The following is a 26,117-nucleotide window of genomic DNA, read 5'->3' as shown; positions in this document are numbered from 1 at the left end:
CTTGCAAATCATTGTAAGAATTCTGTATTTTATTCTGAGGGGAATGTTTAGCCACTGGAGTGTTTTGAGCAGAGGATATTATCTAACAATAATGTTAGATAAAAACAGCAATTGTGAAATACAATAACATCCAAGTGGATAAGAGGTTATGGTCTTAATTCAGATGAAAGAGGATGGTGGCTCACATTACAGTGGTAACGGCGGTGAGAAGTGGTTGGACTTGAGATATATGGCAAATGTGAGCAAGCAAGTTTTGTTTAAGATTTAGATGTCAGGTGTGTGGGGGGGTGGGTCTGGAATGACTTTGACTCACAGGTTTTGGTCTTAACTGGAAAGATGGTATTCCCATCACTTGAGATGGGAAAAGCTGCAATTCCATCAGGTTTGTTGGGGAAGGTTGGGAATTCAATTTTGAACATGTTGAGTTTGAAATGTCTTTTAGACAAAATGATTAGGTACTTGGATGTTTTAGCTTGTACTGTTCTAGAGATTATATTAATTTGGTGGGTATTGCCTGTACTTACATAATAAAACCATGAGGCAGGATAAGATCATCAGGGACCTGAGTATAGATAGAGGAAAGAAGAACACAAAGACTGATCCACAGTGCCTTCTAATATTAAGAATCCACGGATAAAAGGACAGACTAGCAAAGGATGCTAAGAAGGACAGTGATATGGAAGGAAAACCAAGATAGTGTGGCATTGAAGAAGCTAAATGAAAGTCAAAGGAAGGATGATCAATGGTTGCAGATACCATTAGCAGTTTACATAATACTAGACTTGAGAATTGGCTATTGAACTTAGCAATATCATTGTTATTGTTGATCTTGAGTAGAGCAGGGGTATTTTTGGTTTTTTTTTTTGGAGTGGTTGAATTAAAAAACCTTTTTTAAAAAATAGAAATTGGAGACCATGAATATAGAGACAACTACTTGGAAGTGTTTTGCTGAAAAATGAAGCAAAAAAAAAAAAAGGTTAATAATTAGTGTGGCAGTAAGAATAGGAGTGTGTTTATTTCCAGAATAAGAGAAGTAATACCAATTGTGTATACTGGTTGGAATAATCCAGGTGGGAGGAATAGTTCATTACAAAGAAGTGAGAATTACTGGAGCAATGACCTTATGTCAGTGAGAGAGGATATAAGATTTAGCAGATGGACAGATTTGTTTTGGGAGATATGAAAAGTTTATTCCTGGCAATAGTACAGCAGAATATGGGCTGCTGGGAAGTAAGGTGGGAAAAGTTTTGGGAATTGTTCTGATTACTTCAGTGATTCCATGAGTGACAGACAGGGTTAGCTGAAAATATGGGGGACGAGAAGTTTGGCGTTCAGAAGAAAAGAGATATGAAATAGTCACCAAAGTGAGACATTTAATGTAAAATATGATTGCCTGGCAACATTAGAGGGACAGAAAAATGAAAGCACAAAGGGGTCAGAAAGCAAAAGAAATTAGGCTTAAAACTATTCACACAAAATCTTTGACATTATAATTAAACAGTAACAAATATTTTAAAAGCCCCTATAGTTTTTAAAGGAAATGTACTACCGCTAATGAAACCCAATCCTAGCCTGCAACCGCCTACAACTCAAATCCCCCAAACAATTCCCAAGATGGAACAAATCCATCAGGAAATGACCCATTAATGTAATTTTTCCAAGGCTATATATATAAAACTGTATATGTTCGTATGCCTATGTACATGTATAGATCTATGTACATATGTATCTATATACACATATCTATATAGCTAGAGTATAGTTTCTCTTTTCATTTGCTTTTTAAAAATATGTATATTAAGCCAAGTTTTGGAGTGATTGTTATGCAGCAATAGAGACTGGAATGATCGCCAATATATGTAAATAAAAAAGTAAGGCAGGGTTTTTTTTTCACTTACATGTTTTGGCAATCATTCCAGTCGGTATTGCTGCATAACAGTCACTCCAAAACTTGGCTTAAGATACAATTAATTTATTTAGCTCACACATCTATAAAAATTTGGACAGGGCCTGGCAGCAATAGCTCATCTCTGATCTACACAGCTTCAGATGGGGTGGTGTGAAAGGTAGGGGGTCACTTGATGGCTGAAGGCCGGAGTCATGTGAAGACTCAAAAGCTCGGATGTCTGGCAGTTGATTCTGGCTATTTGCTGGACCTTAGTGTGGGTAGCGAGAATAGCTACATGTGATATCTCTTTGTGGCTGCTTAGCATGGTATCTTGGGTTCCAAGAGTGTGTCCCAAAGAACAAGGTAGAAGTGCATGTAATTTTAATGATCTAGCCTTGGAAATCATATAACCTCACTTGTGTCATACACCATTAGCTGAGGCAATTACAGCTCTATGAAAGAAGTGTCACATTTTAAGAAGAGGTTGCAGGATAGGATATATTGTGACCATGTTTGGAAAATGCAGTGTGCCATAAAGATGCTTCCATACCTAGCCTGGGAAGTTACATAATCTTGCTTCTGCCATTCTCTACTTGTTTAGGCAGCTACATCTTTTTTTTTTTTTTTTTGAATGTTTATTTATTTTTGAGAGAGACAGAGACAGAATGCGAGTGGGTTGGGGCAGAGAGAGAGGGAGACAGAATCTGAAGCAGGATCCAGGCTCTGAGCTGTCAGCACAGAGCCCAACGCGGGGCTCGAACTCAGGAGCTGCGAGATCACGACCTGAGCTGAAGTTGGATGCTCAACCAACTTCAAAAGATGCCCCATCTTTTTTTTTTTTAATCTTTACTTATTTTTGAGAAAGAGACAGAACATGGGCAGGAGAGGAGCAGGGAGAGAGGGAGACAGAGAATCTGAAGCAGGCTCCAGACTCTGAGCTGTCAGCACAGAACTCAATGCAGGCCTTGAACTCATGGGCTGCAAGATTATGACCTGAGCTGAAGTTGGACGCTCAACTGACTGAGCCACCCAGGCGCCCTAGGCAGCTACATCTTGATGGGAGAGTGTCATATTGTAAGTAGAGCATATGGGGTAGGCTATATTTTGGTGGGACTTTTGGGGAAATATATTCCGTCCCAGAGATCCTCTCCTATGTGAAGTTGCCTTGTTTTTATGGTGGCATATTATTGTTATAGCTATATATTCTTTTAGTGATATGCCATAATTTTGGTAGACTGCCAGAATTTTCTTTCTTTCTTTCTTTCTTTCTTTCTTTCTTTCTTTCTTTCTTTCTTTCTTTCTTTCTTTCTTTCCTTCTTTCTTTTCTTTCTTTCGCTTAGCTGCCCTGATATGTACCAAATCTCCCATTCTCCCTTGACAGTCATGGCTCTGTGACTAAGTGAAACATCAGAAGTGATACATAACTTCCCTCTCATAGGCTCAACAATTTCCATAGGAGTATAGAAATAACTCCCAGTATACTGTTATTTACAGTTAGTATAAATATTTAATGTGGCTATTAAAGGATATATTTTACTTCCAGTTCTGGACCAAGATGGAGTATAAAGAAATATGAAGCTGTGGTAAAAGAGTTATGGTAAGAGAACTCTGAAGAGTACCCAAAGACTGAAGGAGAGTATCCAAGAAAGGATAAATTTTGAAAGTGGGCCCCATCTCTAAGTCTGGGGTTCAGATTTCATCATAGAAGGCGTGGTTTCAGCCCCACTGAATGGTGAATCTTGGTGGGGGTGCCAGGGCTAGAGCTATCTATACTTGTTGAGCAAGCAGGAGGCAAATCTTTGAAACACAAATGAGTTACAACAATAATAGTAGGGGACCTTAATATACCTCTTCTATCAATGGATAGATCATCCAAACAGAAAATCAACAAGGAAACAATGGCTTTGAAAGACACATTGGACCAGATGGAGCTACAGATATATTCAGAACATTCCATCCTAAAATAGTAGAATACACATTCTTTTCAAGTGCACTAGGAATATTCTCCAGAATACATCACATATTAGGCTACAAAACAAGTCTCAACAAATTCAAAAACATTGAAGTCATTACCATGCATCTTTTCTGGCTACAACACTATGGTATTAGATATCAACCACAAGAAAAAATAAAAGGCCACAAATATATGGAGGTTAAATAACATGATACTAAACAATGAATGGGTCAACCAAGAAATCAAAGAGGAAATTAAAAAAAAATACATGGAGACAAGTAAAAATGAAAATACAACAGCCACAAATCTTTGAGATGCAGCAAAAGCTGTTCTAAGGCAGAAGGTTATAGCAATACAGGCCTACTTCAAGAAGCAAGAAAAATCTCAAAACAGCCTAACCTTCCACCTAAAGGAGCTAGAAAAAGAAAAAGAAAACCCCAAACCAGCAGAAGGAAGGATATAATAGAGCAGAAGTAAATAGAAACAAACAAAAATAGAAAAGATCAATGAAACCAGGGCTTAAAACACTAGTCCCTCCATTGGTACATACCATAGAATACAGCCTATAGCTTCACAAATAAGTTCTTGATAGGACTTCCCTAATGGTCCTTGTAATAAACAGTTTCCCCTGCTCCCCAGAGCCTTCCCTTGGGTTACCCTTCTATAAGACCCCCATGAATTTTATGCAAGCCTCACCCTTTTGATTTGAATTAACCAATCTTCCCTTAGCATTAGGACCCTAAAACACACCACCTGCAGCCCCTAATAAAAGCATGTGCCCTAGGTCCTGCTGCACTGTCTGCATTCTGCCTGGACCTCCCTGCGTGGCCGCTGGACACGTGCTGTGTAACTCTTCCTGGACTGTGAGTAATAAACTCTATTTCAATTCTTTTTTGACCTTTTGTTGAACTCCCACTCACCATCCAACACTGCGGTGCTCTACTTTACAAATACTAATTTAGCAAAGTTAAAACAGAGGTGTGCTAGTAACTTTCCCAGCTTTTATTTACCTGGAATATCATAATTGCTCTTTCATTTTTGAAGGTGAGTTTGGCTAGATACAGAATAGCTGTCAGGATTTTTTTCAGAACATTAAATATGTAATCTAATTTTTTTCTGTCTTCCCTTGTTTCTGATGAGTAGAAACTTACTCATCAGAGTAACAGTTAATTTTATTGAAGTACCTTTGTATGTAGCAAATTGATTACCTCCTACTGCTTTCAAGATTCCTTGTATTTGCTCTTCAATGATTTAATTGTGTAACATGTCTCAATGTTGATCTCTTTGAGTTTATCATGCTTGCAGTTGATTGAGGGTCTTGAAAGTATATATTTCATGTCTTTAAGTTTGGGAAGGTTTTGGCAGTCATTTCTTCAAATATTTTTCCTGCTTCTTCCTCCTTCTGGGCTCCTGTTATGCATATAATGATATGATTGATGGTGTCATATAGCCCTCTCAGGCCCTCTTTTTTTTTTCCATTCTTTTTGCTTCTACTCTTCAGGCTAGATCATTTCAATTGCCTTACCTTTTAGTTCATGAAGTTTTCTGCCTCCTCATACCTGCCATTAAACTCCTCTAATAAGTTTTTCATTTCAGCTATCATACTGTTCAGCCTCAGAATTTCTTTTTCGTTCCTTTTTATAATTTCTATTTTTTGATCAACATTCATTTTTGGAGGCGCCTGAGTGACTCAGTCGTTAAGCATCTGACTCTTGATTTTGGCTCAGGTCAGTTTGTGAGATCTAGCTCCATGTCAGGCTGTGTGCTATCAGCACAGAGCCTACTTCAGATTCTCTCTCTCCCTCTCTCTCTGCCCCTCCCCCACCTGCATGTGCACTTTCTCTCAAAAATAAAGAAATATAAACATTTTTTAAAAACCTTCATTTTTGTTCATATATTATTATCTTGATTTCCTTTAGTCTTTTCTCCAGTGTTTTACTTAGCTCATTTAGCATATTTTGGATAGCTGCTTTAATGTATTTGACTAGTAATTTCAATGTCTGGGTTTCCTCAGTGATAGTTTCTATGAAATTCTTTTTTATTGGGGCGCTGGGTGGCTTAGTTGAGCGTCCACCTTCGGCTCAGGTAATGATCTCTTGGTTCCTGAGTTTGAGCCCCATATCAGGCTTGTTCCTGTCAGCACGGAGCCCACTTCAGATCCTCTGTCCCCACCTCTTTCTGCGCCTTCCATGCTCTCTCTCTCTCTCTCAAAAATAAATAAAACATTTTTTATAAAATTATTCTTTTTATATATGAATGGAACATGCTTTCCTTTTTTAGTGCTTTGTAATTTGTTACTGAGATCTAGACATTTTGAGTAGTATAATGTAACTCTGGAAATCAGATTTTTCCCTCCTTGGGGATTGCTGATTTTTGTATGTTGCAGACTGAAGCCATCCATTTATTTAGTGAAAGTTTATTATTTATTTATTTTGCAAAGTATATTTCCCATGTTGCATGTTGTCACCAAAGTTTCTGTTACATTATCTCTGAGGTCAGGCAGAGATATTGATTAAAACTTCAATCTAGGGGTGCCTCGGTGGCTCACTCATTAAAGCATCTGACTTTGACTCAGGTCATGATCTCATGGTTTGTGAGTTTGAGTCCTATATTGGGTGAACTCAACCCCTGCTTCAGGCAAGCTCAAGCCTCACTTTGGGTGAGCTTGTGCCCCGCATTGGGTGAGCACAAGCTCCACTTCAGGTGAGCATGAGCCCCCCTTTGGGTGCACTCAAGCCCCACTTTGGGTGAGCCTTGCTTCTCTCTCACTCTCAAAAAAAAAATTTTTTTTTCAATCCAAACTTGAGAAACAAAATAGATGAACATAAGGAAATGTGGGAGAAGAGAAAAGAAAGAAACCACAAGAAAGTCTTAACAATAGAGAACAAACTGAGCATTGATAGAAGGAGATGGGTGGGAGATGGGCTAGATGGGAATTAAGGAGGGCACTTGTGATGAGTACTCGGTATTGTATGTAAGTGATGAATCACTGAATTCTCCTGAAACCAATAATGCACTGTATATTGGCTAAAATTTAAATGAAAAAAAATAATAAAGCCACTTCCCATAGTCAAAAAAAGAACTTCAATCTAAGTAAATATAATAATTATTAATAGAACAATTATAATCATATACACTGTCTTAGATTGGGCTTCTATAAAACAATACCATAGACTGACTGTCTTAAGCAAGAGAAATTTATTTTTCTTAGCAGTTCTAGAGGCTGGAATTTGGAGATCAGTGTCGCAACATGGTCAGTTTCTGGTGAGAGCTCTTTTTTGTAATGAGAGCTCTTTTATTGGATTGCAGATGGCTGCGATCTTGCTGTGTGCTCACATGACCACTTCTTTGTCCAAGTGCAGAGAAATAGTAAATAAGCTCTCTGGTGTCTCTTACAATCAGACCACTAATCCCATCATCAAGGTTTGTCCCTCATGCCTTTTTCTAACCCAAATTATTTTCCAAAGGCTGCATCTCCCAATACCATCACATTAGGGGTTAGGGCTTCAACATATGAATTTGGGGGGCACACAGTCTATAATATGCATCTAACAACAGAGGTGCCAAATATTATGAAGCAAAAAGTGACAACACTGAACATTAGAAATAATTATACAATCATACCTACAGCCTTGAATACTCCACTTTCAATAATGAATAAAACAATGAGTCCCTAAATTCTATACCCGAAGCTAATATTACAGTGTATGTTAACTAACTGGAATGTAAATGAAAACTTGAAAACAAAACAAAATAATGAATAAAACAATGAAATAGAAGATCAATAAGGAAATAGAGGACTTGAACAACACTGAGTCAACAGACATACAGAATACTCCACCCCTGACAGCAGAACACTGATTTTTTTCTTAAGTGCCCATGGAACATCCTCCAGGATAGATCATAAACCACAAAGCAAGTCTTAATACATTTTGAGAGAATGAAAATATGCCATATATCTTTACCAGTCACAATGGAAAGAAACTAGAAATAATAGTAGGACAGAGGGAAAGTCCACAAATATGTGGAAATTAAACCACACACTTCTTTTGAAGTGTAATTAATATGCAGTTAGTTTTGTTAGTTTCAGGTGTACAACATGGATTCAGCAATTCTATATACATTTCTCAGTGCCCACCATGGTAAGTGTAGTAACCATACAACATTATTATAATAGTATTGGCTGTATTCCTTATGTTATACTTTTCATCTCTGTGACTTATTTATTTTATTACTGGAAGTTTATACCTTTTAATTCCCTTTATTTTGTCCACCCCCATCCCCACACCAACCTCTACTGTAGCAACCACAAGTTCCTTCTCTGTATTTAAGAGTCTTTTTTTTTTTAAACAACACACTCTTTAAAGAACACTGGATTATATAAGAATTCCAAAAATTAAAATTATAAAATAGCTTGAGATGAATGAAGATGAAAACACAACATACCAAAACTTATAGGATATAGTGGACCCAGTGGAATGAAACTAGAAATCAATAGCAGGAGAAGTGGAAAATCCACAAATATGTGGAAATTAAACAGACTTTTAATCAATGCATCAAAGAATAAATCACAAAGGAAATCAAAATATCTTCAGACAAACTGAAAAACAAAATGCACCAAAACTTACAGAATGCATCCAAATCAGGCTAAGAGAAATTTATAGCTGTAAATATTTACATTAAAAAAAGGAAAGATCTCAAAACAATAACCTAACTTTACTCCATATGATATTAGAATAAAGAATAATCTAAACCCAAAGCTGTAAGAAGAATAGAAATAATAAAGATTAGAGCACAGATAAACAAAACCATATAAAATAAAGATCAGCAAACCCAGAAGTCAGTTCCTTGATAATAACAGCAAAATTGACAAACTTTTGGCTAGGTTGACTATGAAAACAGACAAAAGAGAGAAGACTCAAATTACTAAAATCAGAAATGAAAGTAGGACATTACCAATTTTATAGAAATAAAAAGGATTATAATATTATAAACAATTGTAGGCTAAACAATCTGATAACCTTGATGAAATGGGCAAACTCCTAGAAATATACTCCTAGAAATACACAAACTACATAAACAACCCAAGAAGAAATAGGAAATTTGAACAGACCTATAACCAAAAAGGAAATTAAATCAGTAAGCAAAAGCCTCTTAACAAAGGAAAGCCCAGGTTCAAATGGCTTCATGGTGAATTCTTACAAAAATTTAAAGAATTAACACCAATACTCCTCAAACTCTTCCCAAAACTTGTATTAGAGGGATCACTTCCAAACTCATTCTGTGAGGTCAACATTACCTTGCTACTAAAGCCAAAAAATAAATAAAAAAACAAAAAACAAAACAAAAACAAAAACAAACAAAAAAACTACTGTAAGGAAATAACTATAGGCCAGTATCCTTTGTGAATATAGATGAATATAGATGCAAAGATCCTCAACATGACACTAGCAATAATAATATGCTAGTGAACTCAGCAGCCTAGTAAAAGAATTACATACTATGATCAAATGGAATCTATCCCAGTCCTTTGAGGGTGGTTCATTCAACCTATGAAAATCAATGTAATGTGCTACATTAATAGAATGAAGAGAAAAACTATATGATCATATCAATTTCTACAGAAATATGTCAGAACAAAAACTAAATCTCTTAGAACAAAATATAAGTGTAAATCTTTGTGACCTTTGAGTAATGTTTTCTTAGATCTGATACCAAAAGCATAAGCAACAAAAGATAAAATAGATACATTAGAAATTTTTGAAATTTTTTGTTTACAAGAGACAACCTACAAAATGGGAGAAAATGTCTGCAAATAACATATCTGATAAGGGACTTGTCTAAGTCCTTCTGGCTACTATAAAAATTACTATAGTAGGGGCACCTAGGTGTCTCAGTTGGTTAAACATCCAACTCTTAATCTCAGCTCAATGTCTTGATCTCAGGGTCATGAGTTCAAGCCCCCTGTTGGGCTCCATGCTGGGTGTGGAGTCTACTTAAAATTAAAAAATAAAAATAAAAAATAATTACCATAGCTGGGTGGCTTATAAACAACAGAAATTTATTGTAGTTCTGGAGGTTAGGAGGTCTAAGATCAAGATGTCAGCAGGTTGCATGTCTAGTAGGACCTGCTTTCTGGTTCATAGTTAGAGGCAAGGGGTCACTCTGGGGCCTCTTTTATAAGGGCATTAATTTCATTTATGAAAGATCGCCCTCATGACCTAATCATTTTCCAAAGCCTCCCATCATCCAATTACCATCACATTGGGCTTTAGGATTTGATGTATGAATTTGGGTGGGCTGGGATGAGGGGGGGCAACACAAACTTCAAACCATAGCAGAAGGTATGTTCAGAATATATAAAGAATGAATATATGAAGCTCAACAAAATGAGAACCCAATCATTATAGACTGAATATTTGTGTTCTCCCCAAATTCATATGTTGAAATCCTAACCTCCAATGTGATGGTATTGGGAGGTACAGCACTTGTGAGGTAGCTAGATCATGAAGGTAGAGCTCTCATGAATGTAATAGTGCTTTTATAAAAAGAAACATGGAGATGATTTCTTTTTTTTTTTTTTTTGAGAAAGATGATTTCTTTCTTGACCATGTGAGAATACAACAAGAAGATGGCCATCTACAAACTAGGGCCTTGGTCTTGGACTTCTAATATCCATAACTGTGTAAATATGTGTTTAAGTCACCCAATCTATGGTATTCTGTTATATCAGCCTGAACTGAGACATCAATTTAAAAATTGGAAAAAAGATTTGAATAGACATTTCTTCAAAGATATACAAATGGCCAATAAACATGTGATTTGTTTATTTATTTTTGTTTATTTATTTGAGAGAAAAAGCGTGTGCAATCAGGAGAGAGGAGTTGGGGGGGCAGAGAGAGAGAGAGAGAGACAGAGGATCCAAAGTGGGCTCCCTGCTGACAGCAGAGAGCCCCACACAGAGGGAGAGAGAGAGAAGGAGAGGGAGGGAGAGAGAGAATCTTAAGCTGGGTCCATGCTCAGTGCAGAGTCCAATGTGGGGCTGGATCCCATGATCCTTAGATCGTACCTGAGCTGAAATAAAGAGTCAGACACTCAACCAACCTAGCCATCCAGGCATCCCCCTTTTTTTGCCAATAAAGAAAAATGATTAAAAGATCACATGAAAAGATGATCACCATCATTAGTCATTAAGGAAATGCAAATCAAAATCATAAGTAGCACTTCATACCCACTGGGATGGTTATACTCTAAAGGATGTACAATAACAAGTGTTGGTGAAGATATGGGGAAGTTGGAACCATTATACACTGGTGTTGAGAATGATGTGGTCACTTTGGAAAACACTTGGCAGTTCCTCAAAAAATTAGACATGGAATTACCATATGACCTAGCAGTTCTACTCTATGTTATATATACAAAAGAAATGAAAACATATGTCCATGTAGAGCCTCATACACAAATGTTCACAGCAGCAATATTCATGTAAGTCAAAATGTGGAATTAATTCAAATGTCCATCCATTGATGAATGGATAGATAAAATGTGTCATAGCCATAAATGGAATATTTTTTTTAGCAATAAAAAGGTATAAAGCTTTTACCATATGATGCAGCAATCATCATATGGTAGTGTTTACTCAAACGAGTTGAAAACTTATGTACACCCAAAAACCTGCTTACAGTGTTTATATGAGCTTTATTCATTATTGCCAAGACTTGGAAGTGATCGAGATGTCCTTCAGCAGCAAAATGAATAAATAAACTGTCATACATCCAACAACGGAATATTATTCAATGCTAAACAGAAATGACATATCAAGCCTTGAAAAGACATGGAGGAAACTTAAATGCATGTTACTAAGTGAAAGAAATCAGTCTGAAAAAAACACACTATATTATTCCAACTATATAACATTTTGGAAAAGGCAAAACTTTGGAGACAGTAAAAAGATCTGTGGTTGCCAGTGGTCAGTTGGGCAGGGATGGATAAATAAAAGGAACACAGGGAAGTTTTAGGGCAGTGAAACTACTCTGTATAATGTAATGGTAAAAACATGTCATCATAAATTTATTCAAACACATCGAATAAACAATACCAAAAATGAACCCTAATGTAAATTATGTACTTGGGATGATAATGATATGTCAATGAAGATTCATAAACTATAACAAATGTACCACTCTAGTGGGGGATGTTGATAATGGGGCAGGTACATGTGTATGGGGACAGGGGATATATGGGATATCTTTGTACCTTTCAATCAATTTTGCTCTGAACCTAAAACTTCTCTAAAGCATAAAGTATTTTTGTATAAAAAGGAAAATGAATTTAAATGCTGCATGTTACATGCTACAACATGGATGGATTTTGAATATATTATGCTAGTGGAAAGAAGCCAATCATAAAAGATGACATATTCTGTGATTCCATTTATATCCAGAATAGGCAAATTCAAAGACTCAGAAAGTAGATTAGTGGTTGCCAGAGCCTGGCTGCCGTACTGTGTGTGTGTGTGCATGTGTGTGTGTGTTTAAAATGCTGGATTGTATTTTTTTTTTTTTTTAGTGTATATTTTTGAGAGAGAGAGAGAGAGCATGGGGTAGGGGCAGACAGAGGGAGATAGAGGATCCAAAGTGGGCTCCATGCTGACAGCAGAGAGCCCCAAGCAGAGCTTGAACTCATGAACCCTGAGATCATGACCTGGTCCCAAAGTTGGACCCTTAACAACTGAGCCACCTAGGCGCCCCAATGTAAGACTTTTAAATGAGGCACATTGTTTTCTTCTAATCTACTTTTATTAAGATATAATCCACACACAATAAAATTCACCCTTTAAAAAGTACAATTCAGCAGGCGCCTGGGTGGCTCAGTCAGTTAAGTCTCTCTTCAGCTCGGGTCATGATCTCGCAGTTCATGAGTTCGAGCTCTGTGTCATGCTCTGTGCTGACAACTCAGAGCCTGGAGCCTGCTTCAGGTTTTATGTCTCCCTTTCTCTCTCTGACCCTCCCCTACTCATGCTCTGTCTCTCTCTCTTTCTCAAAAATAAATAAAAACATTTTTAAAAAGTCTTACAGCAGTTTACTAATTATCTATCTATAAAAACACAGCTCAAAGAATTATATAATCCTTTCTCCTTATTCCAATATCCTCTCATATCCTTGACATGATCCCATCACATTCACAAAAGATAATGGTAGCAATAAAATAATTTTATTCTTGTATTTTCCATCAGACTTCTAGTATTTCATTTTGAAAATTGGTATTAAAGTTTTAGGAACAGCTTTGAGCCTCAGATTTTTCTTTGTATAATAGGGATGTGAATGAAATCCCTTTCTCACAGCATTATTATAAACACTAAATGAGAATATGCATTTGCTTATCTCTTCTCCACAGCACTAACGTGTTGAAATTCAGGAATCAGACTGGTAATGGCACATCACTTCCCTTGCTGCACAGGTTAATCAGCATTAATACCTCCTATGTATTTGTCTCTGTGTTAGAGTATGGATGATTTTCAGTGTATGGGTTCTTCATGAGAATCTACTCAGATCAGGAGACAGATATTGATAGTCATTTACTGGAGGTTTTTAAACGTGATTTACCCATATTCAATATATAAAAATCACCATGGAGTGAGAAGACTATGGGCCTAATGAATACACAAAGTTCTTTTTCCATGTAAGAGAAAGAAAGAGAGAGGGAGGGAGAAAGCTTCAATTTCAGACCAGGTTCCTCATAAACAAATAAATATATTTAAAATACAACTTTTGAAGTGCTCTGGAGGAAATAAATATGCATAATAAATAGTGGAATAATAACTAGTTAGAAAAACAGTGGGAATAATAACTGGTCAGAAAATAAAACTTTTGGGGCGCCTGGGTGGCGCAGTCGGTTAAGCGGCCGACTTCAGCCAGGTCACGATCTCGCGGTCCGTGAGTTCGAGCCCCGCGTCAGGCTCTGGGCTGATGGCTTGGAGCCTGGAGCCTGTTTCCGATTCTGTGTCTCCCTCTCTCTCTGCCCCTCCCCCGTTCATGCTCTGTCTCTCTCTGTCCCAAAAATAAATAAAAAATGTTGAAAAAAAAAATTAAAAAAAAAAAAAAAAAAAGAAAATAAAACTTTTTTTTTTTTGAGAAAGTAAAGGCCAGTGTGTTAGAAATATAGTCATGCTCAAAAACAAGAAGACAAAGTATCACCACTCACAAAACTGAGAAATCTTTGAGAGATTGAATGAATATAAAATGATATTAAAGAAAGGGGTGCCTGGGTGGCTCAGTTGGTTAAGCATCCGACTCTTGGCTTTGGCTCAGGTCATGATCTCATGATTTCGTGGGTTCAAGCCTTGCACTGGGCTCTGTGCTGGCAGTGCAGAGCCTGCTTGGGATTCTCTCTCTCTCACTCTCTCTGTCCCTCCCCCACTCATGCAGTCTCTGTCTCTCTCAAAATAAATAAATAAACTTTAAAAATGTGTATAAAATTAAAGAGGTAAATGGCAGCTCAGACTATCTTCCTTCATACTATATTAACACCACAAAAGGCAGGCCCTGAAGAGTATCCCATAACCAGAATGAGTGGAAGCTGAAGTAGGAGGTGGCTAAATCCAAAATCAAGGGAAGGATTAATTTGGAAAGCACAGCAAGTGTATCCTGGCCTGCTGACCTCAGTGTATGTATCTGTTCACAAACACACTTAGATATAGATAGCAGCCCACTCAGAATTGACAGAAGTGTCTCTTCCCAAAGAGTTAAAGAAAACTAAAAATAGAAGAAAGAAAATAAAAGTAAGTTTAAAAATTAATGAACTAGAAAGTATAGCTACAAGAATGGACCGATACAGACAAAAGCTTTTTAATTAAGAGACTATTGAAGCATAGCGACCCTTGTACAAAATGGGTTTGAACTGTATGGGTCCACTTATACACAGATCTTTCCAATAACTAGGGTAAAGTACTGTTAAAATATTTTCTCTTCCTTATGATTTTCTTCTTTTCTTGGGGCACGTGGGTGGCTCAGTCAGTAGAGCATCCAACTCGTGATGTCAGCTCAGGTCATCATCTCACAGTTCATGAGTTTGAGTCCTACGCTGTCAGCATGAAGCGTATTTGGGATTCTCTCTCTCCCTGTCTCTCTGTCCCTCCCCCACTCACGTGCATGCACTCTCTCTCTCAGAAATAAATAAATTTTCTTTAGCTTACTTTATTGTAAGAATATGCTATGTAATACATATAACATAAAAAATATGTTAGTTGAAGGGCGTCTGGGTGGCTCAGTTGGTTGAGAGTCCGACTTCAGCTCAGGTCATCATCTCCAGCTCCAGCCCTGCACGGGGCTCTGTGCTGACAGCTCAGAGCCTGGAGCCTTCTTCAGATTCTGTGTCTCCCTCTTTCTCTGCCCGTCCCCTGCTAGTGCTCTCTCTCAAATAATAAACATTAAAATTTTTTTAAATATTACAAAAAAATGTTAGTTGATTATGTTATGAGTAAGTCTTCTGGTTAGTAGTAGGCTATTAATAATTAAGTTTTTGGAGAGTCAAAAGTTATACACAGATTTCTTTCTACACAGAGGGGTTGGCATTCCTAACTCCTGTGTTGTTCAAGGGTCAACTATGTAAGATCTGTTGACAGGGTTTTTAAAAACTAGAACAAAGCTACAAATAGTTTTAGGAGTAAAAGTAGGGACACAACAAGAGATGCTGTAGAGATACACAAAATAAGAGAATATATGAAAAACTCCACACTAATAAGTTGGAAAATATAGTTGTTATGAAAAATTTCTCAGAAAAATAACTTCCCAAAGCTACAAAAAATAGAACATTTAAATAGATAATAAAGAATTTGAAAAACTACTTTAACACCTCCAAAAAGAAACATCAGGCCAAACAGTTTTACTGTTGAGTTTCCCCAAGCTTTCAAAAAACAAATAATTACATTTATGTTCCAAATTTTCCAAAGAATAGGAGTAAATGCCCATCAGCTAATTCACTGTATAAAACCAAGAATACCATAAAGGCAAAAATGGGGAGAAAAGTAAAGGAAAATTAAATATCAGTCATATGATTATAAACTCAAAAATAATAGCCAAATATTAGAAAATAAGTATGGCTTAAAAAAATTTTTTTATGTTTACTTATTTTTGACAGAGACAGAGACAGAGCAAGGAAGAGAGAGAGAAAGAGGGAGACTCAGAATCTGAAGCAGGCTCCAGGCTGTCAACACAGAGCCCGATGTGGGCTCGAACTCACAAACCATGAGATCATGACCTGAGCTGAAATCAGAAGCTTAACCTACTAGGCCACCAGGCGCCCCTAAATATGGCTTTTATACACATATATACACACATTACAACCAAGGTGGTCTGTCCTAGGAATGCAAGGCTAGCTTAACATTAGAAAAATCTGTTAACAGACTTAACCATATTAATTGCTTAAAGAATAAAAACCATATTAAGAATCTCAGAAAAAAATATTCGTTGGAGTTCAAAACTGTTCTTGTTTTTTTAAATTAAACCAGAAAGAGTGTAAATTTCTTAATCTGATAAAGGATATCTATCTTTAAAAACCTACAGTAAACATCATACTTAAAGTGTAACATATTAGAATTATTTTTCCTTAAAAATTCAAAATAAGACAAGGATATCTAGCAATACTACTTCTATTCACCATTATACTGAGGTTCTAGCAAAGCAAATAAAATATAAGAGGAAGAAGGGAAGAGAGGAAGAAGGGAAGGGAAGGCCAGAAGACACAATAGAAAGATTACTAAAAGAGAAGTTGTCATTATTCAGAGAAGATATAGAAAGCCCAAGAGAATCTAAATCAATAGAAAAAATATTAGAACTAAGAGAGGTGCAGAATATAATACTAAACAAAAATCCATTGTATTTTTATGTATCAGCATAAAAACTTTAAAAAACACAATTTACAAGGACACCTGCCTGGGTGGCTCAGTTGGTTGAGCCTTTGACTCTTGATTTTGGCTCAGGTCATGATCTCACAGTTCATTGGTTCAATCCACCTGAGAGCGTGGATTCTCTCTCTCCTTCTCTCTCTGCCCCTGACCCACTTGTGTTCTCTCTCTCAAAATAAATAAACTTAAAAAAACCCACAATTTAAAATGTAGCAAAGATGTGCTTGATCTTTATGGAGAACATTAAACTTGATCAGAAATTTCAAATATTGCATAAAATAATGGAGAATAATAATATTTCCATGTAATATTATTCACATAAGGTTCCAATAAAGGATATCCAATATCCAATATCCTTTAAAGTATCCAATAAAGGATACTATAGATGACAGCCTAGAAAACATTTGAAATTTTAGCTTTAAGCTTGATTGGAAGGGAAACTGTGACATTTACATACATATAAAGGGACATCAGAAGTGTTGGTTTGGTAAATACCTACACACACACACACACACACACACAATGTAATTGGCTTGGGAAACTTAAGGTTTGAGATTTTGAGATTTAGGGGCAAAATTGAAGTGGATAATTGAGACTGAATATCAAAACATCCTCAGGATTACAGATATGATTGTGGCATCAACCACATGCTTGACATTTTGGGAGGTAATGAGGTCAGTTATGAAGAATGAATACTGAGAGAAAAGACTTATGGGTGTCTAAATAAAATAGAAGAACTAAGACAATATGATTTTAGCTATTAAGAAGAAAGAAGAGAATAGTATATGAAAGGGAGTTAGAAAAGTACCAAACTCAGAAAAAAGGAAAGCCTAGACCTTTGGAATTACAAAATAAATGGTCCTTGGTGACAAATATTTCAAAGTAAAGTGATAAGACCAGAAGTTAAGAGTGAAGGTAGGAATGATTGAAGGCTTCTTCTTTGAGAAGTGAAGTGTTAATGAAAAATTTTATTTTTAAAAAATAGTATTTTAATCATATTTTGTTTCCTATCCACCTTTCTTTCCATGCCTTTTATACCAACATGGGCATGAATTGGGGTATTTGCATTTTATATTTTTGAAGATCCTGCCAAGTTACTCATCAAAGAGGTTTTATTTACACTCTCACCTTTAAGAGACAGTATCTTTTACCCGTTCCTGGTTTCAGTTCTTTTAGTGGTTTCTCACACAATAAATATTAAGGAATCCAGAGAAACAGTGAAAGAGAGAGGGAAACACAAGGATCCTGCACCATTGTCGGTGAGTTTGTGTCCCTCTTTCCCTTCTGCAGAGTATCTGATATTTTACTTCTTCAAATGAGGTTATTGGTACTCCTGCCATTTGATTTTTAGTTTTTCAGAAAGTCATTTGAAATAGCTACAATATCTATTCCGATAATCATTTTCTTTCTTTTTCCTTCTTTGAATCATCTTCGATTTAAAAAAAAAATTTTCAGAACGCTCCCTTTTTAGTACACTGAGAATACAATTAGAGCTTTAGAAAAATTCTCTCCCTTTTTTTCTTTCAATTCTGTTTCATTGAGTATCATTTTTTCTATTTGGTGTCCTTCTGTTAGATTCCTGGAGTGTTTTTATATATTTAGCAGTTTTTCTCTACCTGCCTGTTCCTTCTGATAAAGGTCTAGTTCTAGCTATCCAATATGGTTACACTGGTCACACATATTGAGCACTTGAAAGGTGGTCAGTCTGAATTAAAGAATGTAAAATGTCACACTATTTTTTTATTACATGTTGAAATAATATTTTAGATATAGTTTGTAAAATATCTTACTATTAAGTTCACCTATTTCTTTTATGTTTTTGATGTGGCAACTAGAAAATTTGACATTACATATATTGTTCTATTGCTCATAATATATTTTTATTGGGCAGTGCTGATCTAGTTACTTCAGTATAGCTGAGAAGGAACCCATCAGAAATTGAAAAGACTCCTTGCGCGCCTGGGTGGCTCAGTCGGTTGAGCGTCCGACTTCAGCTCAGGTCACGATCTTGCGGTCCGGTCTGTGAGTTCGAGCCCGCGTCAGGCTCTGGGCTGATGGCCCAGAGCCTGGAGCCTGCTTCCGATTCTGTGTCTTCCTCTCTCTCTGCCCCTCCCCCGTTCATGCTGTCTCAAAAATAAATAAATGTTAAAAAAAAAAAATTTAAAAAAGGAAATTGAAAAGACTCCAGATAAAATATGGCGAGAGCTTAGAGTTATTTTAAGTATTATCTGACAATTAGTAATGCAGTATTTTTTTTTTTTTTTTTTTTTTTTTTTTTTTTGTAATTCAGTAGGGCTAGAGATATATGGAGAATTGCCTTAGGAACTGGGAAGTTTAAATTTGGATTCTCTCTTTTGTATCTACTTGTCAGTCTAAAAACTTAGGAGTATATTCCTTCCTGTTCAATACCTGGCTGCCTGGTGAACATAGCCCACCTCAGAGCTGTTTATGAGCACAGACTATAAGAAGCACAGTGACATTCCAGATCCTAGGGACCTATGACAAAAGTATTTAAGTACAGTATTTCTTTCCTAAGCTACTATAAGGGACTGAGCTATAGTGCTGTGCATCTATATATTTCCATCTAAAGGCTATTAATGAGGTAATAGACATGAAATGAGGGCACTTTATTTTTTAACTGCTTTTACTAATTTTCATCCCCTGGAGTGTGGTAGATAAGTGTTCTGCTTCATTCTGTCATCCTATCCCCTGTTAATATTCCCAATCATGCAGGCATATAGGTCTGGGGCTTCTTTTAAGTTCTGACAGTGGTAAATAAGTTCTTTGATATTTTAATTGCTTATGTTTACATTTGACTTATAAATAGGAAAAGTATAGTGAAAAAATATAAGTCACCAGAAATAAAAATTATGCTGGACAGTGATTATAAACATACTGACCAAGTTAATTTAGTCATACATCTTTTAATCCAGAGTTACTACATATCTTTGTTCCTGTGTGCTACATACCTGTCTTAAGTGAATTTCAATCTCCTGTTTCTACTATAATGACTTCACACCATTTCCCTTCTCCAGTTCCCTTTCCACTGCCCCCATACATTTTATAGAATAGTAACAGCTAACATTAAGCATTGCTAGGCATTAATATGTGTGATGATAATTCATACAACAATCCTATGAAAAAGGTATTATCTCCTTTTAACATCTGAGAAAAAGTTCTGAAAGGATAGTAATTGGCCTATGAAAAATCTAGACATTTAAAAATGTTGGAAAGAACAGGGAATTAATAAATCATGGTGCATACAGAAAGGTTCTCTGTAAATGTTAACAATGATGATGGATTTATTTCTGCATATACAGTCAACTAGTTTTTTACTAAGTCACCAAGAATGCAATGAGGAATGGATAATCTCTTTAAAAAATGGTATTGGGGAAACTGGTTACCCATATACAAAAGATTAAAATTAGATCTTTATCTCATACCATACTCCAAAATTAATGCAGAATGTATTAGACTTTCATTTGGACCTGGAATCATTAAACTCCTATAAGAAAACATAGGGAATAAGCTCACTAAAATTGGTCTTGGCAATGATTTTTGTATTTGACACCAAAGCACAGGCAACATAAAGCAAAAATAAACAAATGGAACTACAACAAACTAACTTCTGCACAGCAAAGGAATCAATCAACAAAATTAAAGGCAATCTATGAAATGGGAGAAAATATTAACCCCTTACCAGATACATAAAATATGATTCTACATATCTGGTAAGGGATTAATGTCCAAAATATATAAGGAACTAATGTAACTTAATGGCAAAAAAAAGCACAATAACAAAAATGGGCAAAGGACCCAAATAAACATTTTCCCAAAGAAGATATACAAATGGCCAGCAAGTACATGAAAAGTGCTCAACATCATTAATTATAAGGGAAATGAAAATCAAAACCACAAAAATGTCAACAAGTTATCACCTCACACCTGTTAGGATGGCTGTTATCAAAAAGGCAAAAGATATCTGTTGGTGAGGACATGGAGAAATGGAAACCCTTGTACGCTTTTGGTCAATATGTGAATTGATACAGGCATTAAGGAAAACAGTATGTAGTGTTCTCAAAAAATTAAAAATAGATCTGCTATATGACCCCACTTCTGCATATATATTCCAAAGAAATGAAATCAGGATCTCAAACTTACCTGCATGCCCATCTTCATTGCAGCATTATTTACAGTAGCCAAGATATGGAAAAACCTTAGTGTCTGTAGACGGGTAAAGAAAACACACACACACACACACACACACACACACACACACACACACACACATCCAATGGAATGTTATTCAGCCTTAAAAACAAAGAAAATCCTGCCATTTACAAAAACATAGATGAACCTGGAGGACATTATGCTAACTGAAATAAGCCAGACACAGAAAAACAAATATTGTATGATCTAACTTACAGGTAACTATAATAAGTTGAACTCACAGTGACAGAATGGTGGTGATGAGTGGCTGGGGAGTGGGGGGAAAGGGAGATATTGATCAAGAGGTATAAACTTTCACTTATAAGGGTAAGTTCTGAAGACCTAATGTAAAGCATGGTAACTTATAGTTAATGTATACTTGAAATTTGCAGAGACCTCAAGTGTTTTCACCACACACACACACACACACACACACGATAACATGTAAGGTGATGGATATGTTAATTAGCTTGATTGCAGTAATCATTTCACAATGTATAAATGTATGAAAACATCACATTGTACACCTTTATACATACAGTGTTGTCAGTCACAACTCAGTAAAGCTGGGGAGGAAGAAAAAGACTGATGGGGCAAAATGTGTAATAAGTAGGCCACAAAACTGTCAGCATAAGAATACAGTCATTGTCAAAACACTGATATACCAAATTGTTAACAGTGATTGCATCTGAAATCAATTATGTGTCATCTTCTTTCTGAAGAGAATGATGAATATGGATGGGAACACCAGTGGCATGCCTGAGATATAGTAAGGAAGTAACTTGACAAAAGCAAATACTTAAATGTTATTTTTTTATTATGAAGTAGTTTAAATATACAGAAAGATATAGAGAATAAGAACCTACCTATAAACCAACAACCAGCTTTATCAATTTATAAGAATTGGCCATGTTTGCTTATTTTTTAAAGAAGTGAGTGATTAACAGATATCTCCTTTTGCATCCTTTTCTCAAGCTCATTTTTCTCCCCCTCCAGAGGTCACCACTGTTTTGGATTTAATTATTATTTCCATGAATGTTGTTATACTAAATCTATATGGTATTTAGCCATGGAAAATACACACAGCATCAATTTGCATATTTTCAAACTTTATATAAATGGTACCGTATAATACAAAATACTGTCTAGTTCAATTTCATTAATATTGTTTTAAGATTTATCCATGCTGACAGAAATATCTCTACTTCATTCTTTTTAACTTGGGATCTAACTTCTATTCACCCTAATGGTTATTTTGATTGCTTTAAGCTTTTCATTCTTAAATAATACTGAAATAGACTTTCATGTATACTTCTCTAGACACATGAAGAGAGGAGAGACTATAAGAGGTTTAAGTGTGGAACTGCTGGGTCAGAGAGTATCTACATTTTCAACTTTACTAGATATTGCTAAATTATCCTAAATACAACTACTTCCAATAGCACTGTATGAACATTCGTACTGCTCCACATCTTTCCAGTAATTGGTACTATGATGCTTTTGCCAATGTAATGATTTTGAAATAGTTCACTATGGTTTTGTTTGCTTTTCCCTTACTGTAATGGATATAAACAATTATTCTAATAACCCCAAATCCATCTTTTCTCTATGGGTCTAAGCCATCTTAATCATATGCAGAATTTCTAGACATAGGTCAGACTCGACAGCTGTCTTGCTTAAGAGTTCACACTTCATAGATGAATTTAGAACAAAGCTGTGAAATTAAAAGGAAAAAAGACCTGAGGAATTTTGGTTCTAATTGGAGTGAATTTGTGAATTAGGAATAGCTGACAACTTTTATTAGGCTCTCTCTTCAGCTTAGACCGTATAATACTCCTCAGTTGATTATTTTTCATTTTGCTAGGTCTAGAAAATCTATTGTTTTATATTTAAGTGTTAATGATTTTAGCCTTTGAAATTTAACTCCATGAAGACATAGTCTTAGTATTGATCACTATTGTCTCCTTGTGTCTAAAACCATGTCCAGCAAACAGTAGGTACTCAATATTCACTGAAGGAGAAATTTTATATATATATATATATATATATATATATATATATATATATATAATATATATAGGAAACCCTATATATATTTGTCTGTAGCTTTTTACCCTCAATTCCTATTTGGTTTAAATTTTACAACCACTGGCTAAAACATTCACAAACTTTATACTTTTTCTGTGGTGTAGAACAATTTAAATGCTTCTTAAATTACTTAGATTCACCCATACAATTGCGTGGGCCTGGTGTATTTTTATGGGACAGTATGAATTTCTATGTTTATTGGTTTTTTGGAGTTGTGATCCTCTATTCTTTTCTTGATCTAAATGTGAGTTCTGTATTCTTCTCAATCATCATTCTCCTTATATTGTTTATCCAATTCTCTTTAGAAACTTCCTAAAACTGGTTGTAGGTGTTAGTAGTTCTACTGCTTGTCTATCCTGATTACATATCTAGAGTGCAAAGACTCCCACTTATGTTTCTAAAATGTTTAGGTTTTCTTAATTCTGACCTGCTGCTTCCCAGGGATGTTCTACTTTGTCCACTGAAGAATTTTGTTCTAGCTGTGGAGTAAGTAACTTAACATATGCTGAGTATGTAGAACAGTGCCTGGTGCAGAGTAGACACTCAATACACGTTAGCTATTATGATTTATTGAATATCTGCTATAATTGATGTGCTACGTGAAGCACTTTACATGCAAATTTATTCCTTTATATGCATCAGTCTACAACAGACACTATATCATTTAATAATCACAGTTCTACAATACAGTATCCTTTATTATCCCTATTTTAAGAATTAAAGAAAACCCTGAGGTTTAGATAAGTCAAACAAATTACTCAAAGTCATACAATGCCACAGCAGTTGTAGAGCTGATTTTCCAGAATCTAAGCTCTTAGTCCTGGGAAGTGCCTAGTGCTCAGTGAAGGAGACTGGAATAAATAAAATAAGACTGAAAGGTATGTAAGAACCAGATAATGAAGCACCTCATAGACAATTTAAAGACTGAGGATATTAGCTTAAGAAAATAATAAGCCAAAAAAGAAAAAAAGTTTTAACTGGAGGCAGTGATGTATTCTTATACTCAAAAAAATCAGTTTGGGGCATGGTGGGAATGAATTTAAGGGGATCAAAAGTTGATATAGGAAGACCTCTTGGAAAGCTACAGTATGGTGATTGAGGTGAGATGAATCTACGGTGACTTTAGAGATAGAAAAAAAAAAGAATATAAATTCTGGATATATTTATGAGATAGTGTCTAGAGAACTTGGTGATTGACTGGATTGGGTGGTGAGAGTGACTCCCCAAGATGGATTCTCTGATGATGAGCAAGGTGTGCATGCTGCCTGAAAGTTTTCTTGCATTCCTTACATTCATAGGGTCTCTCTCCAGTATGAATTCTCTGATGCTGGGCAAGGGATCCACAGTAACTGAAAGCCTTTCCACAAACGTTACATTCATAAGGCTTCTCTCCAGTATGAACTCTCTGATGCTGAGTAAGGGATGAGTCATTGCTAAAAGCCTTCCCACACTTAATACATTCATAAGGTTTCTCTCCAGTATGAACTCTTTGATGTTGGGCAAGGTAGGCAATCTGGCTGAATGCTTTCCTACATTCTTGACATTTATAAGGTTTTTCTCCAGTATGAATTCTCTGATGTTGAGCAAGATGTGAATTCTGGCTGAAAGCCTTCCCACATTCCTTACATTCATAGGGTCTCTCTCCAGTATGTATTCTCTGGTGTACAGTAAGGTATGCACGAAGGCTAAATGCTTTCCCACAGACACTACATTCATAAGGTTTCTCACCAGTATGAACTCTCTGGTGTTGAGCAATGGATGATCTATTGCTAAATGCTTTTCCACATTCAATACATTCATAAGGCTTCTCTCCAGTATGAACTCTCTGATGTTGAGCAAGGTAAGCAAACTGGCTAAAGGCTTTCCTACACACTTTGCATTCATAAGGTTTTTCTCCAGTATGAACTCTCAGATGCTGAACTAGGTGTGCATTCTGACTGAAGGCTTTCCTACATTCCTTACATTCATAGGGTTTCTCTCCAGTATGAATCCTCTGGTGTTGAACAAGATTTGATCTCTGGCTGAAGGCTTTTCCACATTCTACACATTTATATGGTTTCTCTCCAGTATGAATTCTTTGATGAAGAGTAAGAGATGAGCTCTGGCTAAAGACTTTTTCACAGTCATTACATTTCAAAAGTTTTTTCTCTGTATAGATATTCTTGGGCTTAATGGCCATTAAATTTTTTTTAAAGCTTTTCTTATGTGTATCATGTTTATGTACTTTCTCCTCTTTGGTGGTTATCTGTTGTGTATGAAGCAGTGTGTTCAGATGGAAATTTCCCCAAGATTTGTTATATTCTTGTGCTCTTTTATTAACAAGGGGTTCTTCATGAGTGATTGTCTCTTCCTTGAAACATGCCTTCTGATTTACTGGCTGTGTCTCAAAATGGTCCTCACATTTCCATTCTTCTCTTAAACTGGAATACTCAAGGCCACAGCTTGTAAGTTTTTCTAGAATCTTCTGGGATGACTGTGCTTCATAAATATCTTGCTTTGAGGTTAATTCTTCAGTCTCACACCTAGATTCCCAGCCTGAAAAATAATTTAAAAACATGTCTCCTCTATGATGTACCAGAAGAAACATTTCTGAATTTACATTCATAAAGTGAAGTATGTGTATTTAATAACAAATAAAACCCACAAGAACATTGGCTTTTGTAGTTCTGATGTTTGTAAGAAACTGAAAATAGATCATACAGAAACTTGAAGAGGAATGATTAGAAATTCTAAGAAAATTAGTAAGGTAGGGGTGCCTGAGTAGCTCAGTCGGTTAAGCATCCAACTTCAGCTCAGGTCATGATCTCGCGGTTTGTGAGGTCAAGCCCTGCATCAGGCTCTGTGCTGATAGCATGGAACCCACTTTGGATCCTCTGTCCCTGCCCCCCTCTCTGCCCCTCCCTCACACTTTCTCTCTCAAAATAAACATTTTTTTAAAAAATCAGAAAGGTAAATCTCATGTCAATAAGGAATTATGGAGATGGATGGACTTGGTTATAATTTTACACATGTATGAATAATACAAGCACTGAAATAACATCCATTATTATAGTTGTTTCTTGCAAGAATATTTA

The 26,117-nt window shown here is 36.0% G+C and overlaps 1 protein-coding gene across 7 annotated transcripts in view; it reads right to left on the bottom strand.

The window, feature by feature from the left end:
* Positions 1-23,042: 23,042 nt before the first annotated feature.
* Positions 23,043-26,117, bottom strand: part of ZNF570 (zinc finger protein 570) — a 38,530-nt gene continuing 35,455 nt past the window's right edge. For all 7 annotated transcript variants that reach the window (XM_042968978.1, XM_042968980.1, XM_042968981.1 and 4 more), the window contains one exon: positions 23,043-25,578. In XM_042968978.1, the coding sequence (XP_042824912.1) occupies positions 24,221-25,578 (1,358 nt within the window). In that variant the 3' untranslated portion in view covers positions 23,043-24,220. The remainder of the gene's footprint in view (positions 25,579-26,117) is intronic.

The sequence above is a fragment of the Panthera tigris genome, chromosome E2 (genome assembly GCF_018350195.1).
Source record: "Panthera tigris isolate Pti1 chromosome E2, P.tigris_Pti1_mat1.1, whole genome shotgun sequence".
In the NCBI taxonomy this organism is placed as follows: domain Eukaryota; kingdom Metazoa; phylum Chordata; class Mammalia; order Carnivora; family Felidae; genus Panthera; species Panthera tigris.
The sequence above is the reverse complement of the archived record's forward strand: the minus strand, read 5'-3'. Positions and strand labels throughout refer to the sequence as shown.